The following is a 26,678-nucleotide window of genomic DNA, read 5'->3' as shown; positions in this document are numbered from 1 at the left end:
AATAACAGGAAACACCTTCTCTATGAAATGTTGCTTTTTCTATTTTTTCTTTTTCTTTTTTTTCCCTGATATTGCCTAAAAGAGTATTTTCAGCCTCAGATCCAAGAGGAGTCTTTTCACGTAGGGCATCTTTTTATTCCCCCTGCAAGACTTGTTATCTGCAGGAACCACCCCAAGCCAGACCCTGGCTTAAGGTGGTGCTGAGAAGGGAGCAGGGCCTCCTGGGAGCCCTCTTAAACTGTGCCACAGGGTTTCAAAGCAGCGTGGCCTTCCATGCAAGAGAGTCAGCAACCAGCTGACTTTTTCTGCAGCCCAAAACTGGGACGCACTACTCTAAACCTCCTGTTTTATGATAACTCCAAGCAATACAGCTCTGACCTACCCGGCAGTGAGTTCTGTGCTAGGCTTTTCAGAAGTGGCACACCAAACTTCACCCCTGGCAAGAAAAAAGGAAAAAAAAAGGATGCCAACCCCAGCTAAGGCTGAACACTCTTCAACACCAGTTAGCAACAGCTTTTTTATCCATTTAAGTGTCAACACTGGAAAACCACAGAAAAGGGCATTTTAGCCAACAAATGCTTCAAAAGGAAAGATATTCACCCTCTTCTCCACACCTTTTGCTTTTTTAAACCTAAAGTTTCTCTGCACGGCTCACTTTGCACTCAGATAGGGATTTATTTTTGTAAATCACAAGATCCAAGCCCACATGTCCCCAAGGGTAGCAGAGCTGGGGTACCCAGTCACATCAACCTCCAGGGAGCAAGGATGTGAGGTGGCCCTGCAACCAAGCCTGGTGTGATGGTCCCATAAGGAAGGGTGATGGGTCCCCACTCCTGGCTGGCCAGAGCAGTCCAAACCCCAGACAAGGCTTGGCCTGACCCCTTTTTGCTAGAAGATGTTCCCCTCCGAGGGCTGTGCTGCAGTGTTCATCCCACAGTCCACACAACACACCTGGGGTAAGGAGGTGGCCTCGACTCTCGGGATTGGAAAACCAAGAGGCAGATTCTCAGCTGGTGCAAATCAGCAATAGCTTCACTGGAGGCCAAAGAACTATCCCAATTCACCCCAAATGAAGGTCTGGCTCAGAGAGGTGAAGGGATGCATTGCAGCCACTCCACGCATCACGGAGGTTGGGCATCCCAGCTTCCCGGTCCCACAGTACTGCTGACATAGCTGGAAATCACACTCGGTGGCTAGTCTTGCTCCAATCAGCTGAGCAATGCAGAGGACCAGTCCTCAGAGCCAGAGAAAGGTTTTCCACTCCCCTCAGTAGCTAAAATTCACTGTCTTCTCTTCTCAGCAGCAGCAGCACCCAGTTTTTGCTGCCCTTCACCTTTGGCCACCAGAGGATGCCAGAAGGCATGCAACAGCTCTGCCACCCAGTTGGCCTTATGCAGTTATGTCTGCAGTGGGTGACAGGCTGATATTTGCACACATAGGGGACCTGGTGATACCCTTTAGCTATTGTGTGAAGGCCAAGCAAAACCATGACAGTTCTCACAAAGCATGGGATCAGTTCCCGAGACTTTCATCAGAAAAAACCTCCTGCGTGTGCATAAGGGTCTTGTGTTGGTAGGTGGAGGCCCTAGTTTTACATATCATCAGAAGGCGTAGTGAGGGGAGCTGCAGAAAAGCCACACGCAATGCAGACTTAGCTAGCCAGAGCAGGCACTTCAGCTGGAGACCTTCCTTGCAGCCATCAGACACTCCGCCTGCATCAGGTACATTTCCATAGCTTTTAATGTAGCTTAACAACTGCATTGGAGACAAAGAAGAAGGCACAGTGTACAGGAAAAAAAAAAAATCCCAAAATGATACCCTTTTATTTGTAAAGCTCTGATGAAACAACTTTCCAAATGACATCCCACTTAAAAACCAATGGAAACCAACCTAACTATGTGTCAGTCACACTATACAGATTGCATCCTACATTTTCAAGATGCCTAAATATCTTATGGAGTATTTACATATGTATCAGTTAGGTAGTAAAGTTTCATTGCGATTTGTTTCTTTCCAGCACATACTTACTCAATGGCAAAAAAACCCTGGGGATGCATTTGCATTTTTGTACAACACTTCCGAGCAATGACTAGGGCAATTTTCCTGAGAGAAGGCTTGTTCTTTGAAACTCTTGCTTTAACAACTGGAAAAACAGAAAGTGGATGGGTTTTTGTTGCACTAAAAAGCCTAAGGATGCCTAGTTAAGTTTTTCTTTTAAATTATTTACGTACCATTAAGTTAAAATGTTTACATTCATTCATTCGTATAAAAACTGTTGTTAAATCTTATGCAAATGATTTAACACTGATTGCTGCAACGCAAATTGCACTTCTTTAAAAAAATTATTGTATATATGGAAGAAAAATATCTGATTGCTACCCTGTTTACAAATTTTGACTGACTCTATACAGTTCAGCCAGAAAATATGAACTTTCATAAACCTCAGTCACAGTGTACTTTAAAAGTTATATCGCAGTCTTGCAAAGTGAGTAAATATTTTAAACCAAAAAAAAACCCCACCCCAAAATCTTAACAAGCTGGACCTTGTGAGACTTGTACCAAATGTTGTGATTTCTTCCAGGGGCATAGCTGGTCTCTGAAGAGCAGAGCAAGGCACACTGAAGATGAAGGGCGCAGGAAGAGAGGACTGACAGGGTGAAGACATCAAATGTTCGGTGTGAGATGTCTGCACCAACTCAAGCAGTACATACTTCTGATGCTCGTCAAAAAGTATCTCGCTATCTCCGGTAATTAAGGCCTTTGCTACTCCCCCCCGACACTGATGACTTACGCCAGATTCTTGGGAGAGTAGGCAATGAGAAAGTGAAAACAACTATACAATCAGAAAGGCAGCACTGCTGGGTAAGTCGAGGATGTATTTCTGGAATCTATCAATAGGTCTAGGTTTATCTCTTCTTTTTTTTTTCCATTTTCTTTTTTTTAATTTTTTTTCTTTTTTGAGAGTGTAAGGCTGCATTAGGTATCCCCCGGCAGGCATTTGCTTTCTCTATATATTTCTTGCATAGATGAGGAACTGGATGCTTCAGCAGACCCTCTTTTGAAGGTTGAAAAACACCTCTGCCGCCAAGGCACGAAAACAATTTCAGAGGAATGGTCTTTGCCAGCACTCCCGCTGCTGCGGCGACCGCTCTGCAGAAGAAACCGTGTACGGATGCCTGGGGGCTGCTGCGCAGAGCCGGGATCCAGCTTCCCTCGCACCGGGTCACGCCAGAGCCAGGGCACACCAGGGATCCTGTCTCACGGATGCCGTCACTTCGGCTGTGGAGGTCAAGCTGACTCCTGTGTACAGCCCGTCTTGACCTGAATATTTAAGGTTGCTGCTTTCAGGACTGGTGCTCTCTCCTGGGCCAGACATCACTGACGAGCTCGCCTGGAGCAGGGGAAAGAGCAGAGAGAGATTTCATTGAGCGGGTGAGCTTTGCATGCACCAGGGTGTGAGTGGGAGCACGGTGGGCTCAGGGCACAGCTGCTATCCTAGGATTTCTGTGGAAAGCCTGGGTTTGCCCTCTGCTTGCCCCCATGCCTCAAAATCCTGAAACTGAAAAAATGTCTCAGGGTCAGCCTGCTCATTCAGTCCCGCTGACGGGAGTGACAGCTACATTTGGAGATCAGCACATGGTTATCTTCACAGCAAGGTGGAAAAGAAAGCGTGTGATGTGCAGAAAAACCTGGAAATCAGACCATGATGAAGGTAACATGCGTGTGTCCCGCTGCCCCCTACTGAAGGGACACAGATGCCAACACCAAAAATGTGATCCGGGAGTGGTGGCACCTATAGTTTTACTTCGCAGTGGGAGAATCCCAATACATTCCAATTCTGCAGCAGTGGGTGCATATCACCTCCTGGAAATCAACCTTCTTTGGATCCCTCGACCTTGAAATGCCTAAAATCATTTCTCACCCTTCAAAAAGCTAGCCACACCCACTTCACCCCTGTAAGACTGGCCACTAAAAGGATGCTCCTTTCATCTCAAGTGGAGAAACTCTATGCCTTTGAAGCAGGAGCCTTTTTGTTCTGCCAGCTACACACACAAGACAACACACAGGGGAGCCCTGGTAGGCACAAAGATGAACCTCTGAACTACGCTGGAACCAGTCCATTTATTTTAACATAGAAATGGAGAGTTACAAAGACAAAGAAGCGATCATTTTTTCCATGAGGCTGAGCAAATCCGCTAAAGAGGAAAAATTTGCAGTGCCAGAGAGAGAAGGGGCAACATTTTCACCTGATAAAGGAAATGTTTAAGAGCTGACTTCATGCAAAATTAACTCTTGGATATGTCAGCTTTAAAACCTTAATTTACTTGTTAATGGATAGTCTTCAGATGAGATTCCTTAAAAAGAAAGAAAAAAAAAAAAAAAGACTGTCCTAAACTGTGACTGCAGAAGCTTCCTGCCTGCTGTTTAAGTGAAAAGTATACATATTTAATCATTTTACAAGAGTAGAGCTCTTGGCTCTCCTGGAGCCCTGCCAAGCTAGCAGTCCTGACATAGGAAAAGCAAGGCTTCATTTATTCAAATGTAATTTCCAAACAGTCCTGTGCAGGGTTCTTGCTGCTGTGCTCAACTCAGCGAAAACCTCACCTTCTGAAAGAGATACTCATTGCCAGCAGTCACATTTGTCTGAAATAACCTGGACTCCAATATTTTCTGTAGCTTTTATTAAAATGATTGATTGCCACTATTCTTCTACCCAGTCATCAACCAGGATCCCGCTCCATCAATTGCTACCCAGAAATGGAGAGATGGAAGGAACAACTGCTTGCCCCCCAAAACCAGCCAAAACAGCTCTAATCTTAATACTTTTTATCACTCTCTGAAATACACAATTGCCAATCAGTGACAATGAATCTCTGTATCCTCTTTCCCTGTGACTATGCACGGAGAATTCAATGAGGCAAGTTTCACGCTAACCTTTGGGTCTGGTTTTGGTCTTGCATCAGCCTAGTTTTTTAAAAAGGCTTTTTTTATTTCTAATACATCAAATAGATCCCTGTTAGCACAAAAGACATCATTTTTAACAGCCTGAGTCTCCCCACAGTGGAAGAAGGGTTTAAATTAGAGTTGAGCAGTGTTTGCTCAACCTAGCTAAAAATACTAGGAGCTGCTTTGAAAGGTTCCCGTTTGCCCATATTTGCTGCTGTTGTTCCGCTAGGCAAGTATCTTATCACTACCTGTTTTTTCCAGGCTTGGAAAGTGTAATTCACCCTTTTCCTGATTCAGCCCTACAAAGGTGGGGCACAGGGACCCACAGTTTCCGTGTGGGGTTATCAGCTACCCCTCCCTCAGGCACCCCAGAAGGGAGGACACGGAGGCACGTCCTGTTTGAAGACTGCCCATCCCTGCCCAACCAAGGCCGGATCCTGGCTCCATTGAGCCAGGGCGGGCAGGACCTGGGCAGGACTGCTGGGCCTGGAAACCCCACCCCAGTAATGTCATGACAAATCCAGACAGCTCAGGCAGCTCCCAAAGTGAGACATGGAAAACAAACTTTAGCTCATGAAAAGGATGCGGCTGAATCATGGCTCTGCTCCGGAGCCTGCCTACCTCTGCTCTTTTCTTCTCCAGCTTTAAGGGATGAAAGATGACAGAGGTTACAGTTAGTTGTTAGAGGATGTTTGTCAGCTGGAATAAATAAGCTGAACAATGCTGCTTAAGTCAAGGACCTCTTCTAATTCACAACAGCTGGCTCTATCAATAAAAAGGTAATGGATTTATTTTTATTGCTGAAATCTGGTAATAGGATAGATAATCAAATGAAGGTCAGCTTCTTGAGGAAAAAAAATGAATGAAGCCCATTGGGAAGAGCTTGCCCCCCAAACAAACAGAGGAAGGTTGTGTTTGTCTCTGCAAAGGTTCTTCTTTTTACACAAACCAGCAGGAGTTGGTCATGGGGCAGCCCCCAGGCAGGTTGTCTGGATCAGAGGTGGCCTTTCTGTAGAGGACCTGCCCACCATGCTCACAAGGAGACCTCAGCCAGAGCCACAGAGGGACTTAGACACCTACATCATACTCAAAACTGCTGTCAATACCCTGGAGCCAAATTCTCCCCCACTAAAGCTAGCCCAGATCAAAACCAGGCTGCTTGGCCTGTAGAACAGCACCAGCATCTCTGGCTGAAAGATTCCTTCTATCTTGCACCGACTCCTTCCTGCACCATCTGCCCACAACAGAGAGCAGGGAGAGGGGAGGGACACCCCCTGCCCCCGCGTTCCCCCACACCTCTGCAGCTGAAAGACAAAAGATCTGGGCAAGGAGTTGTGCTAACAGCTGGAGGGGGTGGCGAAGAGTCTTGATCTAGACCTTTGCTCTATCAGATAGACCTTTGCTCTATCCACTTCACAGGTTCAAAATGCTGCATGAATTTTGAACATTACAATTAAGTCTGTAGTAAGCTGAGTCTTAGCCGACACTTTCTTCCTCTTCAGTTAGCCTAGTTTAGTTTCACTACACTTAAATGATAAGCACTGTCAGCTGAAACGCACTTGCAAAAACTTCTTTCACATATAACATATTGTGGGAAACTGTGGTGGAGCCCTCAATTTTCCAGCCTCAGCCTCCCTGCAATAACTGCCATCCCCACCAAGAGCACTTTCTCCCAAAACTGTCACTCCCTGGTTTCTGAAGAGCAAGTCTCGGCACTCCAAAACCACAGCTTTTTTCTTCTGATTTAGCGACCCTCTTAGTACGCAAAGTTGTCATTTCTTGCTAGTCCAATTGATCCTTTTGTTTATATTGCAGACGTGTATGTTTACATATCTTCTAATCTCTCCTTTGTATTATAGCAACATAAATCTGTGGCTAATACTTCATTTATTTCCTAAGGGAGGCAACTTCCAGCGTGGCTTGGGAAAGCTGATGACCCCACTGCTGTCGAGGGGTGTATGAGTAATTGGCTTTATTGCTTTGGCAATAAAACGAAACCAAGCAAAATGTATGTGTCCATATGCATATAGAAGTTTTGGGTAGAACCAAAAATACTCTTTTTCCTTGGTTTTCCTCACTGAAGCAAAAAAGCTGAATTGCTTTGTTCTGTTTGATACAAAATGAAATGCTCTCTTTTGGATACATGTACACGGAGCAAAAAAAAAGAATGACTGAAAGTATGATACTGAGTGGGGAGAAGAAAGCAGCATCCAGTTTTGTCCAGGAGTGAGGACTAACACAGGAGAGCAGGAGACCAAGAGAAGGTTTACACTGGAGTATCAGATCTCCCAGCATAATGCCCTGACTACCAGACTATTTGGTATTTTAGGTTGCCATGTCCCTCGTGCCTCCTGTTGATCTTATTCCACCTGGTTTAGATAAATATTTACTCATTCCAGGACTGAGGCACCGTGTTCCCATTTTCCAGGTGAAAGTCCTACCAACCATGCTGGTGAGCCTTTCTCATGGAAACTCTGTCCCGACAGCTAAGAAATTATTCTATACCAACTGAAATCTTTATCAGATAGTCTGAAGGACCTTTGGCCATTCAGCTTTCTGATATCCAGGTGCTTAGGAGAGGTTTTTTAAGACATTGAGTCTCTGGTTCATCCAGACTCTGGGAGATACTGTATGGAGGCTGATTTCCCTATAGCCTGCATGAATGTCCTACCAATCTGCTGCTTAAAAAGAAGCAAGGAACACCACCTCTAACCATCTCGAGAACCCTCTTCTGAAAAAAAAGAAAGCAAATGTAGGAGAAGCTGTTCAGATAATTCAGCCCAGGTTGTCAGGCATTTTGGGGACAGTTAGAAATGCATTTTCCTGCTAGCTCACCACCTGCTGAGGCCATTTCGTACAGCTCTCTCGCTTTCCACCCTACAACACTGAAGAGCCAGTCCTGAACCACTTTTCAAGGTAAACCTCCAAGGGAAGTAAGCGCTAGTTTTACCTGAAAGACAACTGTCCAAAGTTATTCTATGGTGTATGATTACAGTCCTTCTGAGAAAGCTCCAAACTGGAGGCAAAGGGCGCGCTAGAGTCTTCTGAAAGAGGAGCTCCCCTGGTGCTGCTGAGCCTTTACTGACATCAGCCCTGGCTCAAGGAGCTTCCATGTCCTGCCATAAAAAGCAGATTTTACAGCAGTTTTCATACTGCCTTTTATCCTAATAAGGGAATAAAGTCCTTCTGGGAATCACACTAGTTGGAGGCCCTGCATGGAAATGGATGGGTGCGCACTACAGGCTGTGCCCTTCGTTTAGCAACTTGCTCTGCATAGCTTTTCTCTGTACAGTTTCAGCAGCATCAAAGGGAGAGCAGGTATAGATGCAAATGCAGGCTGTCTGAAACCTTCAAATCTTCTTTTTATGGGGATGCAAGGCAACTTCATATATCATGAAGCTGGACCTTTTCCATGTTAGTAACACAGGACACCCAGTACTTATACCGCTTAGGAAAACAGAAATAGGCCTAAATCCTAGATCCAGATGTGAATTTGGCACATAGCCCCTTTGCAATGGGACAACGAAATATCTCTGATCCAAACACTTCTACATTTTGGGATGTTTGAAATCAACTTTGCACCCACAGCAATTCATTAATCATATCTTTTAAATGTTTAAACTTCAGCTAGAACATAAAATCAACATTTAAGGTTCTTGCTAATTTGTCTCAAAATTGGCATCGTATAAGATGCCCTTAATGAAATGGATAGCCTCAAAGACATTTCCAAGAGTAATTGCTGCCCTTCTCTTTTTCTGCCCTGCCCTCTTTATTTTCCTTTAAAAGAGATAAAGAAAGGTAGGGCAAAAAGTGAACATTACTGACACAAATGAATTCTGCTGAATTTCATTTCCATTAGATTTCTACATAACTGGGAACCCTTTTGGCAGCCTCCCATAAAAGGCATAATAAATTGCTTTTGTACCAGTAGAGGAATTCATTTTCTGTGTTTCATTTAGCAAAAACATTGCTGTGAATTTTAGACAACAGTTTCTAAAACGTCATCAGATTTCTCTGCCTAATGTCAATTTGGCATTTTTCCCCTCTTCACAGAATAAAGGCTGGAGAAGTAAAAACAAAGCAAAACAAAAACAAGTTGCCATGCCAGTTGTGTAACATGTGGGGAATGAGCCAGGTTCGCTCTTCCAGCAGGTGCCCTTGTTTCGGCAACATCACCAGCAGCACTGGCAGGAATTGATGCCGTTCTTGTTAAAGTGACCAAAGATTACAGAGCCTGGGTTCATCCATCTGAGGGTTTTCCCTCTTGACATGGCCCGGAAAAGTTTATTCTCCTTGTGTAAAGCCATTGCCTGTTCTAAGAATAAATACAAACCTTCAGGCTATCAATGGGTCAACTCAACTGCAGGGGGGTAGGTGGTGGAAATCAAGGAAAATAGTAGTCTAGCAGAGTGTCTTTGCTTCAGCGTGTGATCAGATTACAGGCTGTCTCGCTCTAAAATGCTGACATCCCTTCACTCCTGACAGCTTCAATGGCCCTTATGAACGTTCAGCCCCTCCCACGATATTTAGGCCCATAAGAAATTATTTCACTTCCTTTGCAGCTAGTGATCATGTTCCCAAATGAAGTCTGGGGCAACAGGAGCCAGTCTTAACAGCCACCACTTTCTGCTTTCCACCTCCAGTCTTCCCTGTCCTCATGCCATTGAATTGCTGATGCTTGGGCAAAGCCAGGACCCCAAGGGAAGGATGTGGCCATACCTGCAACATGTCCTGACAACTGCTCCCCTACAAATCCCATCCTCATTTATGTACATTTGAGGCTGGAGTGCAGGGGTGGGAGATCACTAGCCCCTCATGTAGGGTCAGGGAGAGTCAAGGGGATGCCCATATGTCTGGTCGCTGCTGCAACCTCCCCGCTTCAGCGCACTTCACAGCCTCCCTCCATCGCTTCCTTTTATTGAAATTTTTCACAAGAGGTAATTTGCAAGTGCTTTGCACATGCAGGCTACATCTGACTGAATCATGGTGGGGAAAAGGCTGTGCAGATGTTACTGTCCTGCCTGCTGGATACAAGGGGACAGATTTCCCTGGCCCTCATGCAAGTGTCCTCTCCCAGCCTGATCTACTACAGAAAAATCAGGGAGAACTGAAGTCCTGGCACTGGGGGATGCCTTCCTACATGTAATTAAGAGCAGCCTCAAGTTCCCTGGGAGTTTCTCTTAGCTGCAGACAGCTCTCAGCTAGCCTTTTGGCTGACAAATCGTGTCCTACCCCACTCTCCTCTGGTACCCACACAACTCCACCTGGCAAAATTATATTACAAATGGTACTATTAAAATTATAACATGAAGATTATTAAAACAGGTTTGGTATGCTCTCCTAGGGGGAAGGGCTGCAGAAAGGAAGGCAGGCTTTAGCCAGCCAAGAAGGCAACAGCATAGGGGAAATAGGACCTCATCCATATGGCCCCTCCTCCCCTGAGCAGCACATGGCTGCGCTGCCTATGGCCTACACTGCTGCCGCGGCCTCAGCTGGGACTGTCCTTCTAATTCTGACCATTATATAAATCTCATGACATTCCTCAGGACTGGTAGTACTGCTTAAGGCAATGTAAGGAAAATTTGAGGAAAATTTGGCCTCATCTTTTCCACTGCAAATATTAGGGGAGACCCTAAAACACTGCATAGTACTTCACTGGGGGGAGCCTGAAATCCAGTAACAGTTCACTTTTTGGTTAGTGTTTCTCTTTTTTTGATGTGATCTGTTTATTTTATTGGACTGACAGGGTTTTCTCATGTCAAAGACAAGTCCTTTTAGTAATATCCTTGTCTGGCAGCATCCAAACCCAAAACCCAGCGCCTCTGAAACTGGGTGGCCCTGTCAGTCCATGAACAATCACATTTGCTAAAAATGGTTTTTTTCCTCCCCTTCTACAATGAAACTTTGTACATCAGGAATTAAACTATTGAAAGGAATTTGGATGTGGGAATGCTGAGACATATTGAAAAATAGTTATTATAAACAATGTCTTCCTTTTATTAATAAAGGAGTAGAAAAAGCCACATTAGGAAAGCTTTTCAAAGAAACGATGTGGCAGATTAAAGGATACAGAAGGCCTGAGGAGGGAGTGTGGATACAGATATGTATAGCCAAGGGGTTAGAAATTAATCTACATTAAGCTTCGCAACTTTAGCGCTACTATTTGTTGTCACATGTGCTAACTGAGTGAAGAAAGAAAGTTTGAGATGGTTTGAGTACATGATGTAAAATAAGGATCAAAACTAAAGCAGGGGATGATCAGTGCTCCCCTGGTGCTCCTCTGGAGCTCGGTGCAGCCAGATGCTGAGCATCTGGCCCCTGAAGAGCCCTTTGCGAGGAGAGAGCTGATCTGCGCACTGCAATCAGCGGGCTGCCCCAGCCTGGCTTCAGTTGGGTCTGGATCAGGGTTTAAGTGCACATCTTAGTTTAAAACAAAAAACCTTTGCGCTTCCCTCCATACAGCAGGATAAAGTTTTGCTGGAGTATACCAGTCATTTGGGATAATGTGTACAAATGCATATATATTTAACAGCTTCAGGAAAACGTGAGAGCACCAGTGCCTTGAATTATAAGTTCAGATCATTTCAGATAAAAAGGGGTACATGCACAATTGTTTCTTGAAAGGATCAATTGGACATGACTTATTGTCTTTCCTCCAGAAGAACACCTTTGAAATAGAAGAACCTGAACACTTCAAAACAAAATGTCTGGGGTTGAACTGTGGTTAACTTAATCATAAAAATTATATAGATCTTAATTAAGAGGTTTGTAAAGTACTTCAGCTTGTCATTGTGTTTACAGCTATATGTAATATCCTTCAAAACTCCTGTTCCAGTACCAGCTAACAAAACTGGAAAGTTTGTTTAGATTATTGTTCTGCTAGATAAGATAAAAGCTGCGATAACATTGCACAGTGATCAGCCTGCTTACAGATACCAACATCGGCTTATGGCTTACCCCGGAGGCTGCAGTCTGTGTGCTGGGAGAAGCGTTTTTGCTACAGTCATCTGAGTTAGTAGAAGACGTGGATGTTGGAGTCATAGGAACCGCAGTAGTACTGCTACCTGAAAGATGGGGAACCGATATTAAAAACAAATATTTTCCAGCCAGGGGAAAAAAAACTCTTGCAGCTCAACTGTCTTATCCTTTTATATTTACCAGAGCATGCCTTTGACTTATTTATGTTCTTCGGTTTTCGCTTCCTGGTCTGAATTCCTTCTTTTTTCATAGCAAGAGGTCGGGGAACCTGAAAAAATTAAATTTCCACATCGATCACAGAGGTATATATATTCTAATAAAAAAATCAAAACACACTACAAGATCAAACAGTGATGTTGAAAATGCCTGTTGAAGTCATGTATAGCAAGTAAATTTTTCCTGTGTCACAGTAGCGATTCAAAAAAAACTTTGCATTTTATTTGGGCAAAGCAATGGGTTGTTTCAAGGGGAGTTGTATCTGAATAAAGAAAGCAGGGAAATTTTTTTCATGTGGGCTAAACACTGTTTCCAACACCTCTGTCAGTCCACAGATAAACAGCACACTTTTAGGGAAAAACAGCATCATTTGGCCCCAGGTCATATGAAATTGAATTGGACAGGGTATATCTGATCCCTGATTCCTTATTCCAGTCAGTTAGGAATTATCTCCAGTGGCTGATCCTAGAAAGCAAGAATGCATATGAGGGGAAAAAATATTCCTCTTCCTATGGACCAGCTATGCAAACCAGATCATTGCCACTAAGTATCTTAGGACAGAAGCTTTAGGCCATAATCGACTTAGTATTTGATCTTATAAGCAATTCTAACTGTGATACAGCCTTATAGCATCCAAATTTATATTTATGGGAAAAATGTGCTCAGAAATCAGCTTTGTGTTCTGTGTCATCACAACAATAATCATTTTACAGAAAACATTGGCTTAAAATATATTTTAACTTAATGATAACATGAGTTTGGGGAAAGACAATTCAGGCATATGCTTACTATCATTATAAAGTTTAAACCTGTGATATAATTTACTTTTTCCTTGAAGACTAGACCAAGTCCCAATCAATCCTAATGCCCTAACTCTTCAAACACTTGTCCTTGACTGTAACTTAATCCACAGGGGCATAACAGGCTCCAAGTCTCACCCAAAACATACTCCACCACACTGAGGATAGAGCTATTTTCTTCCTCTATTATTGCCTAGCAAAGGCTGGAATGACATTTAAAGTTTTGCTGGCATAGCTATGTCTGTGCATGAAAAACTGTCTTATTAAAGGTCTAGGGTTTTTTTTTTCCCACTGCAGAGCTCATTTAAATCCCGGTGGCAAAAAGACCACTGCCACTCATCCAGAGGTGGTTTCTTTGTACAGATCTGTCAGGAGAGCTACAACGGCAAACACATTAACTTGTCAAAACCATAACTTGCTAAAACGGTATAACCATTTTCTAATGCTGGGCATTTTTCAGTCATTTTATCCTTTTTTTTTTTTTTTAACTCCATGGTCCAGACTGTGAGCCGAGACCATTAGCATCAACAGAAACATTGACCCAGCTTGAGGAAGCCCAATGCCACCCCTCCAAAGACAACGGGCACTCGCCGGCGGGAGGACCACCCCTTCCCCAAAGAAGCATCAGAACCAGCAGGGAATCTCCCTCGGCAAAGCGGCCGCTTACCCCGTGGAGCTTCATGTAGAGGCCGCAGGCATTGCAGACAGGCTCGCCCTCCGCGTTCCTGCGCCACAGGGTGGTGGTTGTGGTGTGGCAGTTGGCACAGGACAAGCCTAGCCGCCGCGACGAGGGCTAGGGGCAAGCGTAGGCAAACACAGGCATAAACAGGCGGGCAGGAGCAAATGATTTATGTCTTTACAGTTTATAAAAAGTACTTTAACATGCAGCGGGGACGGTAGGAGGGGTTTTTATAGCATCTATCAGTGACATCCCAGAATTAAAACAAGATTATCCTCATTTCAGAGACTGGAAAGGTGACATGAAGAGGTACTGTGAGTCTACAACTCTGGGCAGTTATGGCAGAGGCAAAATTCACATTTGGGAGCTGCTGTCCCAGGGATCTCTGTTCAGAACGCCAGGCATTGGCTCTTCTTCCAGCAGGACAGCTAGGAAGCATCTCCACTACAGCTCCATCCAGCTGAGGAGAAGGCACTTCACCCCTGTGCCGCCTCTCCAGCTGGTTCAACGCCCTCTTCCCTGTGCAGTGGGCAAAGAGGCAGCTCTGAACCTGCCACCAATACTCCCAACTCACCAGAAAAATCAGCCGCTTTAATCACCTGCCCTTGGTGGCACCACGGCTGGGCAAAACTTTCCCGGACATCCCAGGGGTAACATGTACAACAGCAGCATCTTTTAATCATCGCCCATTTTACCCTCACACAAAAAACAATGTGCCTCTGGAGCGTGTTTTACAGAGCAGAGCTTCACCTCGGCCAGCAGAAAAGCTGGTGGGTGACAACAAGGTCCCCAATGCAAACAAGCCATTTATGACACTCTTCCGTGGAGTTTGGAGCCAAGATGAAGCAACCGTGTATCAGAAATAACCGTATAACCCAGAGCTTTATGGCTGCAGGCTGTATATCATAAGTGAAGGCAGTCCTCATAAACATGTGAAATGAAGGTGAATGGGTTATAAAAGTCCCTGTAACAAGTGATCTCTTTTACGTTCATCACAAGCAAAGAATTCCAGCTACATCATAAATCTAGTCTTTTTCAAAGTATCGTATTGTCAAAAAAATATAAAAAAATCCATGCCTAGCTCTGTGTCTGGCAGCTGAACAAGTTTACATGGAGAAGTCAGTTTTAGAGGATTGCATTAATCTTATTCTGACTATAAAGCGCCCATAACTGAAATTACTAACTTAAGGGTACAATGCCCTTCCTCTTGAATCATTTACTCCTGGGCTGTTAAGACGTAGTTCGGTCACCTTTGATACCGCAGAGCTGCCTGCCACTTGGGAAACCGATAAAAATGTTTTGAGAATGAAGAATATTCCAGAGTAATAACCAAGTTTCTTGAATTTTATCTGTTCGAGTTTCTTTAGCAGTAAGCTGTCATCTTACACCACAGCTCAGAAAGAACTCCAGATTAAATATGAATTTTGTAATTTTGAATCAGTAATCCATTATTAATTGCACAGCAAAAAAAACCCAGCCAAGTGTAATATAGGTTGAAGTACATGCATATACTTTTTAATCTTAAAAATCCAGGTCTCATGAAACAGAATTTTTGGCCTTGTTATTAAATACATGTGCACACAGTGTCCAAATTGCACCCCTCAATTCTATAGAGTTTTACATGGGTCAGGTGAAAAAAAAGCTGCTTTTAACACATATGCTTCATTTTCTTTCTTTGCAAGTGAAATACTGTCAGACATTTCACTCTGTTAAATCTTTCTTTCTTTTGCATGCAGTCTGGTATAAATCTTCATATATTTTATTTCAATAGCTTTTGCTCATTCCTATATCTAAACAAACGGGGGGGGGGGTGTTTTGAAGCTAAAATGACTTTTCTGCTGCAGGAATTTTATCAGAAACTTTGGGGCAATCTAAACATGTTTAGCATTTTCAAAACATTTTCCCTTCTCACCTACATATTTCCAACTGTATGAACACACAGTCATGCTTGATTTATAGTTATGGCCAGGGTACTCGGTAGGGATTGTTACGCAGAACTATTTCAGAGTTATTTCACTGAGGTGTCAGGCTGAAAGCAGGCTGCAGTTTGACTCTGTTTTAGTCTCCTCAACCCCACCTCTCCTTCAAAAAAAAGAAAAGAAACACAGAAATGCCAGAGCCAGGTATCAGCTACTTGAAATCTGCATTGGGTGAGCGTGCCACGGCCAGTCAAGCTCTGACACTTCAGACAAGCGGCAGATCAGCCCCATCTGCTGCGTTTGTCCCCAGTGATGAGATAACACCTTGTGTCATGAAATGTAGTGGACAACGGGCTAGAAAAAATGGGTACCCAGCAGTAATCAACCTCTGGATTAAAGTTAAATTAACTCTTTGGCTTAAAGAAAGGTCTTTAAGCAGAGGTGAGCTGGTTCTTGAGCACTTACTGTCTGCTCTGATCACCACGGGTTTGGTTTTTGTTTCCCCACCCCACCCCCGCTCCCGTAAGGGCATTAAATTCAAATGATTGTGAAATAAAGAACGGGATGTGTTTTAACACTAGGAAAACAGGCATGGAGCGAAGCAGCTGGCGTGACTGAAAGGGGCTTGAAAGGCTGATGGGTTTGATACTCTGTCTCCATACACAAGGGTCCAAACATCAGCTTGGATTATACTGGCGTGATTTATTGTGGCTCACTCGGTAACAGCCATTACTGAAGAGCGTATTCTTTCTCTCTGCTGACCTCCACCCAGATTTGCTAAACATAATGTGCAGTTCCCACTTGTTAAATTTTCTCCTTGCCTATTCAGTGCCAGCCTGAGTTATAAACAGGGGTTCTGGTTTGTACTATTTATTTCCCCCCCTAGTTTTAGGAGTATATTTTTAGAAAAATTGCCGCTCATTTCTTAGGAGTAAAACAAAACAAAGGCTATTATCATTGTTTAAACAATTGGTTTTCTTTGAATTATATACAAAACTTGCTTACATTCCCAAGGATCGAGCTCTCAGCAAACAAAGCAGGTCTGGAGAAATTCCTAGCCCTCTGAACAAACACTTTCCAACCTTGATTTTTTTTTTTCGTTTTGTTTTTTTTTTCTGTTGGAAACATCCAACATCAGCAGCACAAATTTCTTCCAAGCCACCGATGCCCCCTCACCGACAGGGTCTATCAACTCAAAAAGCCAGGCCGGCCCATGCCCTGTGTGCGGCTCACCAGGGGCAGAGGGCGATTTCACCAGCGCAGGGCCCGGAGGTGGGCCCGAAGCAGCACCCAGAGGGCCGCCAGCCCTTTCGCCCCTCACCGGGACCACTTTGGCCTGCAAACCTGGCTAGAAGCCCCGCTTTGGTTTTGCAGCCGGGGGGATCACCGAGCTAACACGCTCTGATTGCGCTGGCCCACCCTTGCCCCTGCTTTCCCCCTGGTGAGCGCTGACTGTGTGTCCCTCGGGGTGCAGCTCCTCTCGCCCCTCCTCCCCTCCATCCCCACTCACCACTCTCTTCTGGGGCTTGATGAGGGGCCGGCTGAGACCGTTCATTTTGGTGTAGAGCCCACAGGCGTTGCACAGGTAGTTGCCGGTGCCGTCCCTCCTCCACAGCGGGGTCTGGATGGAGCCGCAGTTGACGCACTCCCGGCTCTCGGACAGGTCCTCCAGCAGCTCTGGGGGGGGGGCAGGAGCAGAGGGGAGAGGCGGTGGGTCACGGCCGCAGGAGGACGCTCAGCCCCGCGGAGCGCTGCCCCGGCCCCGCCGCGCCGGGAGACGGGCCCCGGGCGAGCAAGTAACCGGCGCTGTTCAGCCCTCGGAAAAGCAATTCCCCGGCAGTGATCGCGGCCATGCGGTGATTTTTTACAAAAATCCTCTTTTTTTTTTTTCCAAATTTCTTTAACTGTACCAGACTCGCTGCTGGCCCCGGCGCAACCTTTGCTTTACAAACCGCAGCGGAGCCCGTGCTCCCCGGGACGTGCTGGGGGCACCGGCCAGGCGGAGCGGCGACGCCCGGCAGCCCTGCACTCACGTCAGGATTTGGCCCGTCGGAAATCTGGCTGGAGCCGCGCGGGGTCCACTCGAGGGGTGAAGCCCCCGTCGTGGTGCCCACCGAGCAGACAGGGGGGTACACGTGGCTTTTGCGGGGGAGCAAGAGGAGTTAGGTGCCTGACAGAATAGCCCGCTTCCACAGTCCACCCTGGCAGGGGCGGGGCAGAAGAAGCGGTGGTTTTGCCCCATATTCCCCCCGGGTCGAGGCTGGGCAAGGAGTTTTTACCCCGACTCTCATTTTAAATGCTTCGCAACTAGTAAAAACTTCAAATTTAGAGACAGCGTTTGGGACTCTGGTGTGCCAAGGCAGCAACGGGGAGCGAGCACTTTGCCTCAGCTCTTTGGTCAAATTCGAGCTGGCTGGTAGGAAACGGAGGAAATGGAAAAATATGCGGTGCTCTGCCTCCTGCTCTCATAGCTACTGAACACTGGGAAAAAAAGGGTCTAAATGCACGGCAAAAAGTAAAGAGAACCCACCTATAAAAGCAAACACCTTCACCCCTACGAATCTTTATATACTTGTTCTGACTCACCTCTCCATATTTCGGGGGGCGGAAATAAGGACGGGTTTTACATATACCGTTCCACGTTGTGCATAAATAATAAAAGAAGGTGTTTGGATTTCTGCAGCAGCTTTCGAGTTGAGCATGGGGAAGCCTGTTTCAGACTCATAGCTTCGTCATTGATTTTTTTTATTTTTTTTTTGCTCCCTCCATCCCCTCCGCTACCTGCCTTAATTCATCATTGGGTTATTCTTTTACGTTTTGCTAGCAGCTTTGTGCAGTAAAGCAAAAGAGAGCTTGTAAACGTCAGGCAGCTTTGGAAAGAGGGCTGCGATGACACGGCGGGCATTGAGCTGAGAAAGAAACGGCCTTTTGGCCCGCACCCACCGAAATACATTTCTCTCCTCCCTTCGTTTGCAAATTATTAGGAGCTAAACAGGAACGGGCACACGGCAGAGTCCAGAGAGCACGGTTCAACTTACGTTGTCAGCTCGTAGCTCTGAGCACATCGCTAAGATTTATTAATCTTTGCACTAAAAGCACCATTGAAGCCTGTAATCAGGGAAATGCTTAAGGCTTCAAGGACGCTGGAAGTTAAACAGTTATTTGTCTCAGCTGTTTACTTCATAACATTACCTTCGTGCCTGCAGAAAGAAATTCTGCCGTGACAATATTTCTCGGGCATTTTAAAGATTTTTTTTTTCCCCTTAGATCGTAGGAAATATACTTCCCTCTAAGGAAAGCAAAATAAAGTTCAAATTTTAGATATTGTTTTAGTAACTCTACGAGTAACGTTAAGAAAGCCGTATCAAAACTGCCTAATATTTAGCCGTAAAAATATACTGCGGCTACAATTTTCCGGACGGCTGACAGAATGATTTGAAACGGGAGCACGCGTGCCTTCGGCTTTGCTGCCGCGTTTTCTCTTGCAGGAGCAGGAAACCCGCGTGGCCCAGGAGCTCCGGGCTCCTTCGCCCCGCGTTACAGCGCGATGCAGCTCCCCCGGCGCCCATCCTGCCGCTCACCCAGAGACCAACCCCTGCCCCCCGGCTCCCCAGCACTGCGGGCCGGAGGCACCGACCGGGGAAAGGGGAGGAAGGCGCCGCGGCGGCCCGCGCTGCCCGAGCCGCTGCCCGCGCCTTTCCCGCCGGGCCGGCGGCCCCAGGGACACAGGGGCGGGCGGGCGAGTGACCCCCGGCAGCAGGGGAAACCGCCGTGCCCCTCCCCGGCTGGCTTGGCACTCCTGCCCCAGCCTCCTCCGGCGCCCTGCTCCATGCCTCCTCTGCTCCTTCTCCCCCAGCCCTCTCCTCTCCCTGCCGCGAGAGTCTCCAACTCCACCTTTCTCCCGGAAAAAAAAAAAAAAAAAAAACCAACCAAAAAAAACCCTAAACAAAACCAAACCCAAGAAGAAAAAAAAAACACAAACGGAATTTTTGCCTCCATCACCTAGTTTTACACTGTAACTTTTGGGAATTGAGTTAAAACCGTCAACTTTCGTGTCGCCCTGAGACATGGCTTCTCGGCTTTCCTCTGCCCTTCTCCTACCACCACTACAACTGAGTCTTCTTCCCTCTGTCATGTTAGTAAACACTAAGCAGGAGGCTTAAAATGCCTGAATCTGCTGGGAGACAGGAGAAGCATCGTCTACACCCCTCTGGAAAGATGAAAAGCCATCGAGTAATTTTCTGCAACACTGCACTGAAAGAGAAGATCACAGTGTATATAAAATATACCGACCTGGTGGGGAGTTTATGATTAAAGCAAATGCTGATCAACTGTGTGCGTGCGCGCGTGTATACATACACATATATACATAAATATATATAAATATACACAAATATATGTAAATATACATAGATATATTGAGATATATATATATATATACACATACCCACACACACCCCTCTCTATAGTCTGTATTTATAGATACATACATATATTCTAAAGCTGAAGAGACTGCAATAATCGTTAATCTTTCTACTTCTGACTAAATCATCACAGCTCAACCTCCACTTCTACAATTAATTTACTGACACCGAGAATTTCCTAAACTAAAAAAAAAAAAGGAAGGACACCTCGGAAGCGAAAGTAAAATCCCATCAGGAGGTGCCATATTTTAACAGCAGTTTAGAAACGGGGTTTCTCGTTCGTATCAGAGGTTTTGCTTTGCTGCTTTTCTCGTTTAACGAAGCAGCGAAGGGGTCTGTAGTCGAAATAATCCAAAAGGGGTTAAGCGGGCCCCTGCAATTTTCCTCCGCGCTGCAAGAAAGGTGAATTCGCAGCAGTGAATTTGTCACCATTTCGTGGCCAGATCACCGCGTTTTGGGGAAGCAGAAATGTAGGGACCCGGGAAGCTTAAAAGCGAGGCTTGCACCGGGCGATTCGTTCAGGGAACGGCGGTTTGCAACCCGGATTGCCGTACTCCGAACAACGCCGCTTTTTGGGGGTGTGTTCCCCCCCCCCCATCCCACGCAAACGACGAGAGCCACCTCCACGCCAGAAGAGCCGCGGTCCCGGGACAGCCGACCTGCCACCGGCATCGGAGCCGCCGCAGGCCGCGCCGCCCAGCCGGCGAACCCCGCGCCGGGCCGGGCCGGGCCGGGCCAGCCCCACCGCCGCCGGCACCCCCCGGGGGCCCCGCCAGCGGGCAGCCCCGACATGCGGCGGCCGCCCTGCCCTGCCTTGCCCGGCCCGCCCCCCGCGCCCCCGGCGGCGGGTCCTACCTGCGCTGGGTGCCCGGACGGGGATGGGGGCGGCCCGGCCCTGGAGGCAGTGCAGCATGGAGTTCTCGAAGGGCGCCGTGGGCCAGGCGGGGGTCAGCTGCGGCCCCACGTAGGACGTGTAGGGCCCCGGGTAGGAGCCGTTGAGCGGCCGGGCCAGGGGGCTGTACTGGTCCCTGGCGCCCAGGCTATTGCTGTAGGCGCCGGGCTCCCGGGAGGCCCCGTTGGCCACCGGCGGGCTGGGGGAGTAGGGGAAGCGGCCCGAGGGGTGGGAGCCGCCGCCGGTGCTGTATGAGGGGCTCTCCGCGGCCGACTGGGACCAGACGGCGTGGCCGCCACCCGGGTGGCTGGGCTGGGCCGCCCCGCTGCCCTGCAGGTACGGCAGCGTGGGCAGCATGGAGCCCACGCGGGTCGTAGGCACGTAGACGGGGGAGCTAGGCGTGGAGTGCATGAAGCCGCCCGGAGATCCGTCGTAAGGCGTGGGGCCCTGGGCGGCCGAGATGGCCAGGGTCTGGTACATCTCCTCTGGCTGCTCGGCGCCGAGGGCGCTCGGCTTGGGGCCGCGGCTGGACCAGATCAGCTTGTTGGTTTGGTCTAAATCCGCGAAGAGCAGGATGTCCTCCCAGCTGGGCAGGCCGGAGGGGTGGGGGGCCCCGAAGTGCACGTAGGGGGCGAGCAGCGACCTGCCCTCGGCGGCTGGGGGCGGCCGGTAGCTGCCGTCGGGCTCCGGCAGAGGAGTCTTGCAGGAGCCGCGCTCGCCCTGGGAGCAGCCGGAGGAGGAGGAGGAGGAGGAGGAGGGCGAAGGAGGAGACGGGCGCGGCTCCCTGGTCGCGAAAGGGCAGGAGGAACCGCCGGCGTCCGCAGCGCACCGCTTCACCGCGCAGCAGCCGCCTTCAGCCACGGCCATCCAGGTCCCCTTCTAGCCTCTGGGTGTGGATGGGGAAGGGGGAGGAGGGGAGGAGGAGTGGAGGGGGGGTCCGCAGGGCAGGGCGGGGAAGGAGGACACAAAAGAGCGGGGGGGGGGGGGAGAGAAATAATAACAACAAAGTTAGCAAACAGGACAGCCCGTCTCCCTCCCTTAATGAGATTCATCAGGGCTTATCTGGACCCTCTGAGCGCTTAATCAGTCATGTCGCCTCGGCGCTGTTGTCCCTCGCCCCGGCGGAATGGGATCAGGCAGCCCAGGTCAACAGGGGCCAGGAGCCGCCGGCCGCGCAGCGCCCCGCGGAGCGCGGTCCCGCGGGGACAGGGCTGCGGGCTCCGGCCCCGCTCCCCGCGCCGCCGGCGGGCTGCTCCCCTCTCCCTCCGCATCTTGGGCTGCGGATTTGAACATGAAGCACGCCGGGGGGGAAGGTGGGCGGGAGGGCGTGGGGACAGAGGGGAGCGAGACGGGAAGGGGGGCATTTTTCCCGGTCTATGCCAAAGCCCTTTCCTTGGCTGCTGTCGTTGTTGTTACTATGATTATTTCAATGAATGAGTCATTTGACTCGGTTCCACCGAGAAAACAATCAGTAAGGCGATCCCTTTAAGGTTACCTCTCCGGAGAGCGATGTTAGCTTTTCCGCGCATCGCCTCGCTTGTTTGCTTATTTCCAGCCCAAGGTCACGGAAAGGAGGAGGAGAGAAAGGCAGCCGGGAGATGCGCACGGGCCGGGCCCCGACGTGTGCGCGGCGGCACCGGGGCAGGGGCCGGGGCAGGGGCCGGGGCAGGGGCCGGGGCAGGGGCCGGGGCAGGGGCCGGGCCGGGCGGGCTGTGCCTGCCGCAGGGGCCGGTGCCTGCCGGCAGCCCTGCCTGGGGGCCTGCCCCGAGCCCGAGCACACCTTTGGGGGATGGCACGCATCCCGCGGCCAGCCGCGGCGCCGGCGGCCGTGCCGAGACCGGTCGCATTGCGGAGCCGCCAGCTTGAGAGAGGCCGGGCAGACAGACAAACAGACACAGAGACCCCGGTGCCCAGCCTCCCGGAGAAGGGACGGAAAGCGAAAGGGGAGGCAGAGAAGTGACAGCAAGAGAAGCGGGCGGCGCGGCTTTCCGTTCTCAGCCCACCTCGGGGCTCTCCAGATAACCATAGGCACATCAATACAGGACGCACACGCACACACAGCCCCCTCGCAGATAGGCACCGAATACGTCTCTCCCTCCTGCGAGATAACTGCGAGATAAGGCTCCGGCAGATAAGGGCTCCAGGCACCGGCATCGGATGTTTGCCCACAAAGTCTCCGTCGGGTTCCCCCAGCCAGGCGCAGCCGCCGCCGCGCCGCTTTCCTCCCGCAGCGGCCGAAGGCAGAGAGGCAGAAGAGCGAGGAAGAAGACGGGAAATCGCGGCGGGAGGGAGCGGGGAAGGGGTGGGTGGGGGAAGGAGAAGCGAGAGGCCAAACCTGCTGCCGGTGCCCGGCATGGGGCCGGGGCGCGGGGCCGCGGCGGGCGGTAAATCCAGTGCGGCGGGGGCGAGCGGCGGCGGCGAGTCCGGCGGCTGCTGCCGGAGCCGATGTATAAAAAGGAGAGAGGAGGCGCCTCTCGCAGCCCTGCCGGAAAACTGCAGGCAGCCGGCCCTGATTGGGCTCGGCGAGCCCTAAACAAACACGGAGCTCCGCAGGGGTGCCAGTCCCGGCGGGCAGCCGGCCCGCAGCGCGGCCGCGCCGGGGGCGGGCGCAGCCCCCGGGGGGGGCGGGGGGCACCTCAGGGTGCCCGCGGGGGGGGGGGGCCGACCCCCTGCTCGGGGAGCAGGGAAGAGCGGAGGGGGACTCCCCCTCCCAGATGCCCGAGTCTTTTTTTTCTTTTTTTTAGCCCGGAAATAATACACACTCTCCCACCACCCTCCCCCGATAATACCTTCTTTAGGGTGAATATTGACCTTTTATAAGTTTTTTTCCCCGCCCCTCCCGGCCTTGCAGTGGACAGCCCCGGGCTGCGGCCCGGGATGGATGTGTGTCTGGCTCTCGCTCTAAGCAACCAGGTGAACGTCTGCCCCGCCGCTCCCAAATCCCCTTATTTTTGCTCGTTAAAATCAGAGCTACCCGAGGGGAAAAAAACGTGGCTCCTCCTTGAGTTGCCCCAACCGTTAGGTGAAGGCAAAGCAAGCTGTGGGATGTGTCCACCCCAGCAGCAGGCGGTAGGCATTTTTCCCCCGTTTCTTTCTTATTCTTCTCTTCGCCCCCCCCTCCCCCCCCAGCCCTCTTATCTCAGCTGTGTACAAACTGATATGGTACTTAGCAGGAAAGTGACTGGAAATTAAAATAACTTCGTTCACCAGAGGTTATCAGCTGGATATCTGTCATCATCAGTTTGTACAGAAAGTCATCTGCGGCGAAGGGCTGAACTAGAGCAGAGCCCGGCTCTCGGCAGCCGGCAGACATGAGCCCTCAGACAGAAACCGAGCCCAAACCTGCTGATGCGCGATGCCGTCGCTCCTCGGGTAGGCACGGCTTTTCTTTCGGTCTTTCCAGGCAAGGTGATTGGGAGGTGAAGAATTTGCAGTGCTGGGGGTACGATAAAACTCTGGCTGTAGTCATCCGCTCTGCCGGCGTGGGTGAGCGGATTGCGACCTCCAAGTTTTATTGTGCTCGTTAATTTTTGTGGTATAGCGCGGCAGGGGTTTGATCGGAAAATAACCACTTTCCCGAGAAACCGTTTCTCTATTAAATTGTATCATTAAAGGCGATACTTCTTTCCTGTCAGTTCTGTCTAAATAATATCTTGGTCACCCTGCCAAGTTGAAGTGATATTTTTTTTTCTTTTTACTTTTAGATGTATTTTAGTAGGTGCAATATTAAATAGAAAATACACTTTTGCAAGCATGGGCAGTGATTCGTTGTCTGTAAACGCCCGGCGTGCCTTCCGACCCGCACTTGCCTCGCAGAACACTTTCCCGGGTTGTTTACCTGCAAAAGCGCGACAAGGGCAGGGGAAGCCACGGGTGTCGATGCCCACGCCGCTTCTTCCCTGCTTGGGTGCTGCCACTGCAAATTTCTGCGCTGAAAAGGGCCGAAATCGGCTTCACACCCCGCATTTCGTTTAAGTCTTTTGGACGTCCCTTCTCGAGTTAAACCCGAGGGTATTTCAAACACGTGTGAGGACGGACATAAGGCGAGAAATGCCGTGAGGTTTTTTTGCAAGCGACAGGCTTTGCTCACGGTGCCCGTGTGCCTCCAGGGTGGGCGGCAGAGCCCCGGGCCGGGGGCTGCCTGCCCGAGCGGGGAGGATGGCTGGGAGGAAGAACGGCCACGCTGGCCTGGCAGGCGCCTCTTACCCTGGCTCCGAAGTGACCTGTGTTTTACACTTCAGGCGCCTCGGGTTTTTTTCTCCGCTGATTAGCCTGTTTACGTTATAGCCGGGCTACAAGTTTCATTTTGTTTCCTCCGATAGACCCGATAAGAAAACCCGGCTTGAACTGGGACCAGCGTGGGAAACCATTCCCAATCACCCCTTTCCTCTCCACTCGTTTTCGTTTCAGGCTTGCTCTCGAACCGCTCAAATCCTATAGCCTTCGGTTCCTAACCCTTCATGACGTCACTCCCTTCCCAAATCCCGCTCCCCTGACGTAACTTTCCCCCCCGAGGCTCCGGGAGCCTCTCGGATATCTCCTGTCCCGGGGCCGGGGTGGGCACCCCGGGGAGCATCTGCAGGGAGAGTGCGAAGGCATTTTTGTAGAGAAAATCCGGGCTGGGGGATGCTCGGTGCGGAGAGGCACCGCTGGGGAGGTGGTGCCAGCGGGGGAACCACGGCTCCTGCTCGCTGTGGCCAAAGAGGGAAGGAGGCAGATCGGGAAAAAGAGGGTTGTATCCAACTAAGGCAAATTCCCCTCATGGGCACTTCAATCTCCCCCAAAAATGTTGGGGGAAAGCCGTGTGCAGGCGCGGTGTGGTTGCTCCTTCCCCCGCTCCCGGGTCTCTGCAAATCTGATCCATTACCAGGGTTGCATTAGGGAGAGGGCGAAGGCTCCGGTCCGGCCGCATCCCCGCCGCCCCCCCGGCCCCGGCCCCCCCGGGAGCCGGGCCGGGCCCCGCTACCCCCGGGGCGCTGCGGCCTTGGGGGCGAGGCGGGCTGGGGTGCGAGGCGGTGCGAGGGGTCACTTTGGTGACTATCGCAGGATGGAGTGTATTCTTTTCCGAGCCGTGTTTATGTAACTTAATGTACTTTAGAAACTGCTGGTGAGTTTAGGCCAGGCTGATAAGCGTAGCGGTTATTACAGGCGACGTGCCGGCACCTCTCCCCCTCTCTTCTCCCGTTCGCTTATCCGCGCTACTTAAAATATACTTTTATCAAGGCCACCCCACGATACGGAGTGTTTCCATTCCCCAGCGGCTGTGACATTGAAACGGACTTATCGATCGGGGCATCGGTAGCGCTCAGGCGCGACCGGGCCAGCGGGGAGCTGCCGGCCGGCCGGCTCCGCGCTTCCCCGCCGCTGCCCGCCCCGCAGGGCTCAAGCCCCGCGGCGGCCGAAGCCGGCGGGGCAATCCGCACCCGCCGGCGAAAGGGGGATTTCAGCGGCAGCCGAGGGAGAGGGGCCTCTGCCACCGCCCATCACCTACCTCTCGGGCCGGGCGGGACAGCCTCGAGAGCTGGAGCAGCGCTTCGTGGAACTCGACCCCCAAAGCAGCAGGGTCCTCTGTAGACCGGGGGGGTAGGGCATGGCGGGGGTGCCCTTTGCCAGCGATCAGATGTGTCCCATGGCAAGGGGGAGCCCCCAATCCACAAGGATGAGGAGGGATTATTTTTTCTTTCCCCAAAACTCCTAGCGAAGGGCTGCCCGGCGCTCCAGCCTTTCTCGCTGGTTGCAGACAGCAGGCTTCCCCGGCTGCCCCCGCCCCGGGCAGGACACCCTGCCCCGGCTCCGGGGAGCCTTCCCCGCTCCCGCCCGGCG

General features: G+C 49.9%; 1 protein-coding gene and 1 long non-coding RNA gene across 2 annotated transcripts in view; one reads left to right on the top strand and one right to left on the bottom strand.

Annotated features, from left to right (window-relative positions):
* Nucleotides 1-1,786: 1,786 nt before the first annotated feature.
* GATA6 (GATA binding protein 6) lies at nucleotides 1,787-23,289 on the bottom strand. Its single transcript, XM_075023113.1, has 7 exons — nucleotides 23,191-23,289; nucleotides 20,819-21,741; nucleotides 17,050-17,216; nucleotides 13,609-13,734; nucleotides 12,106-12,193; nucleotides 11,905-12,011; nucleotides 1,787-3,391 (listed from the first exon to the last, which is right to left on the bottom strand). The coding sequence occupies exons 2-7, from the start codon at nucleotides 21,720-21,722 to the stop codon at nucleotides 3,224-3,226; spliced, it is 1,560 nt and encodes a 519-aa protein (XP_074879214.1). The 5' UTR covers nucleotides 21,723-21,741; nucleotides 23,191-23,289; the 3' UTR covers nucleotides 1,787-3,223.
* A 421-nt stretch (nucleotides 23,290-23,710) lies between these two features.
* LOC142028989 (uncharacterized) overlaps nucleotides 23,711-26,678 on the top strand; it is a 33,041-nt gene continuing 30,073 nt past the window's right edge. Inside the window, exon 1 of the long non-coding RNA XR_012649772.1 lies at nucleotides 23,711-24,227. This is a non-coding gene — a long non-coding RNA (uncharacterized LOC142028989). The remainder of the gene's footprint in view (nucleotides 24,228-26,678) is intronic.

Source organism: Buteo buteo, chromosome 3 (assembly GCF_964188355.1).
Source record: "Buteo buteo chromosome 3, bButBut1.hap1.1, whole genome shotgun sequence".
Classification (NCBI taxonomy): domain Eukaryota; kingdom Metazoa; phylum Chordata; class Aves; order Accipitriformes; family Accipitridae; genus Buteo; species Buteo buteo.
Note: the sequence above shows the minus strand (reverse complement) of the source record. Positions and strands in the feature narration are given on the sequence as shown.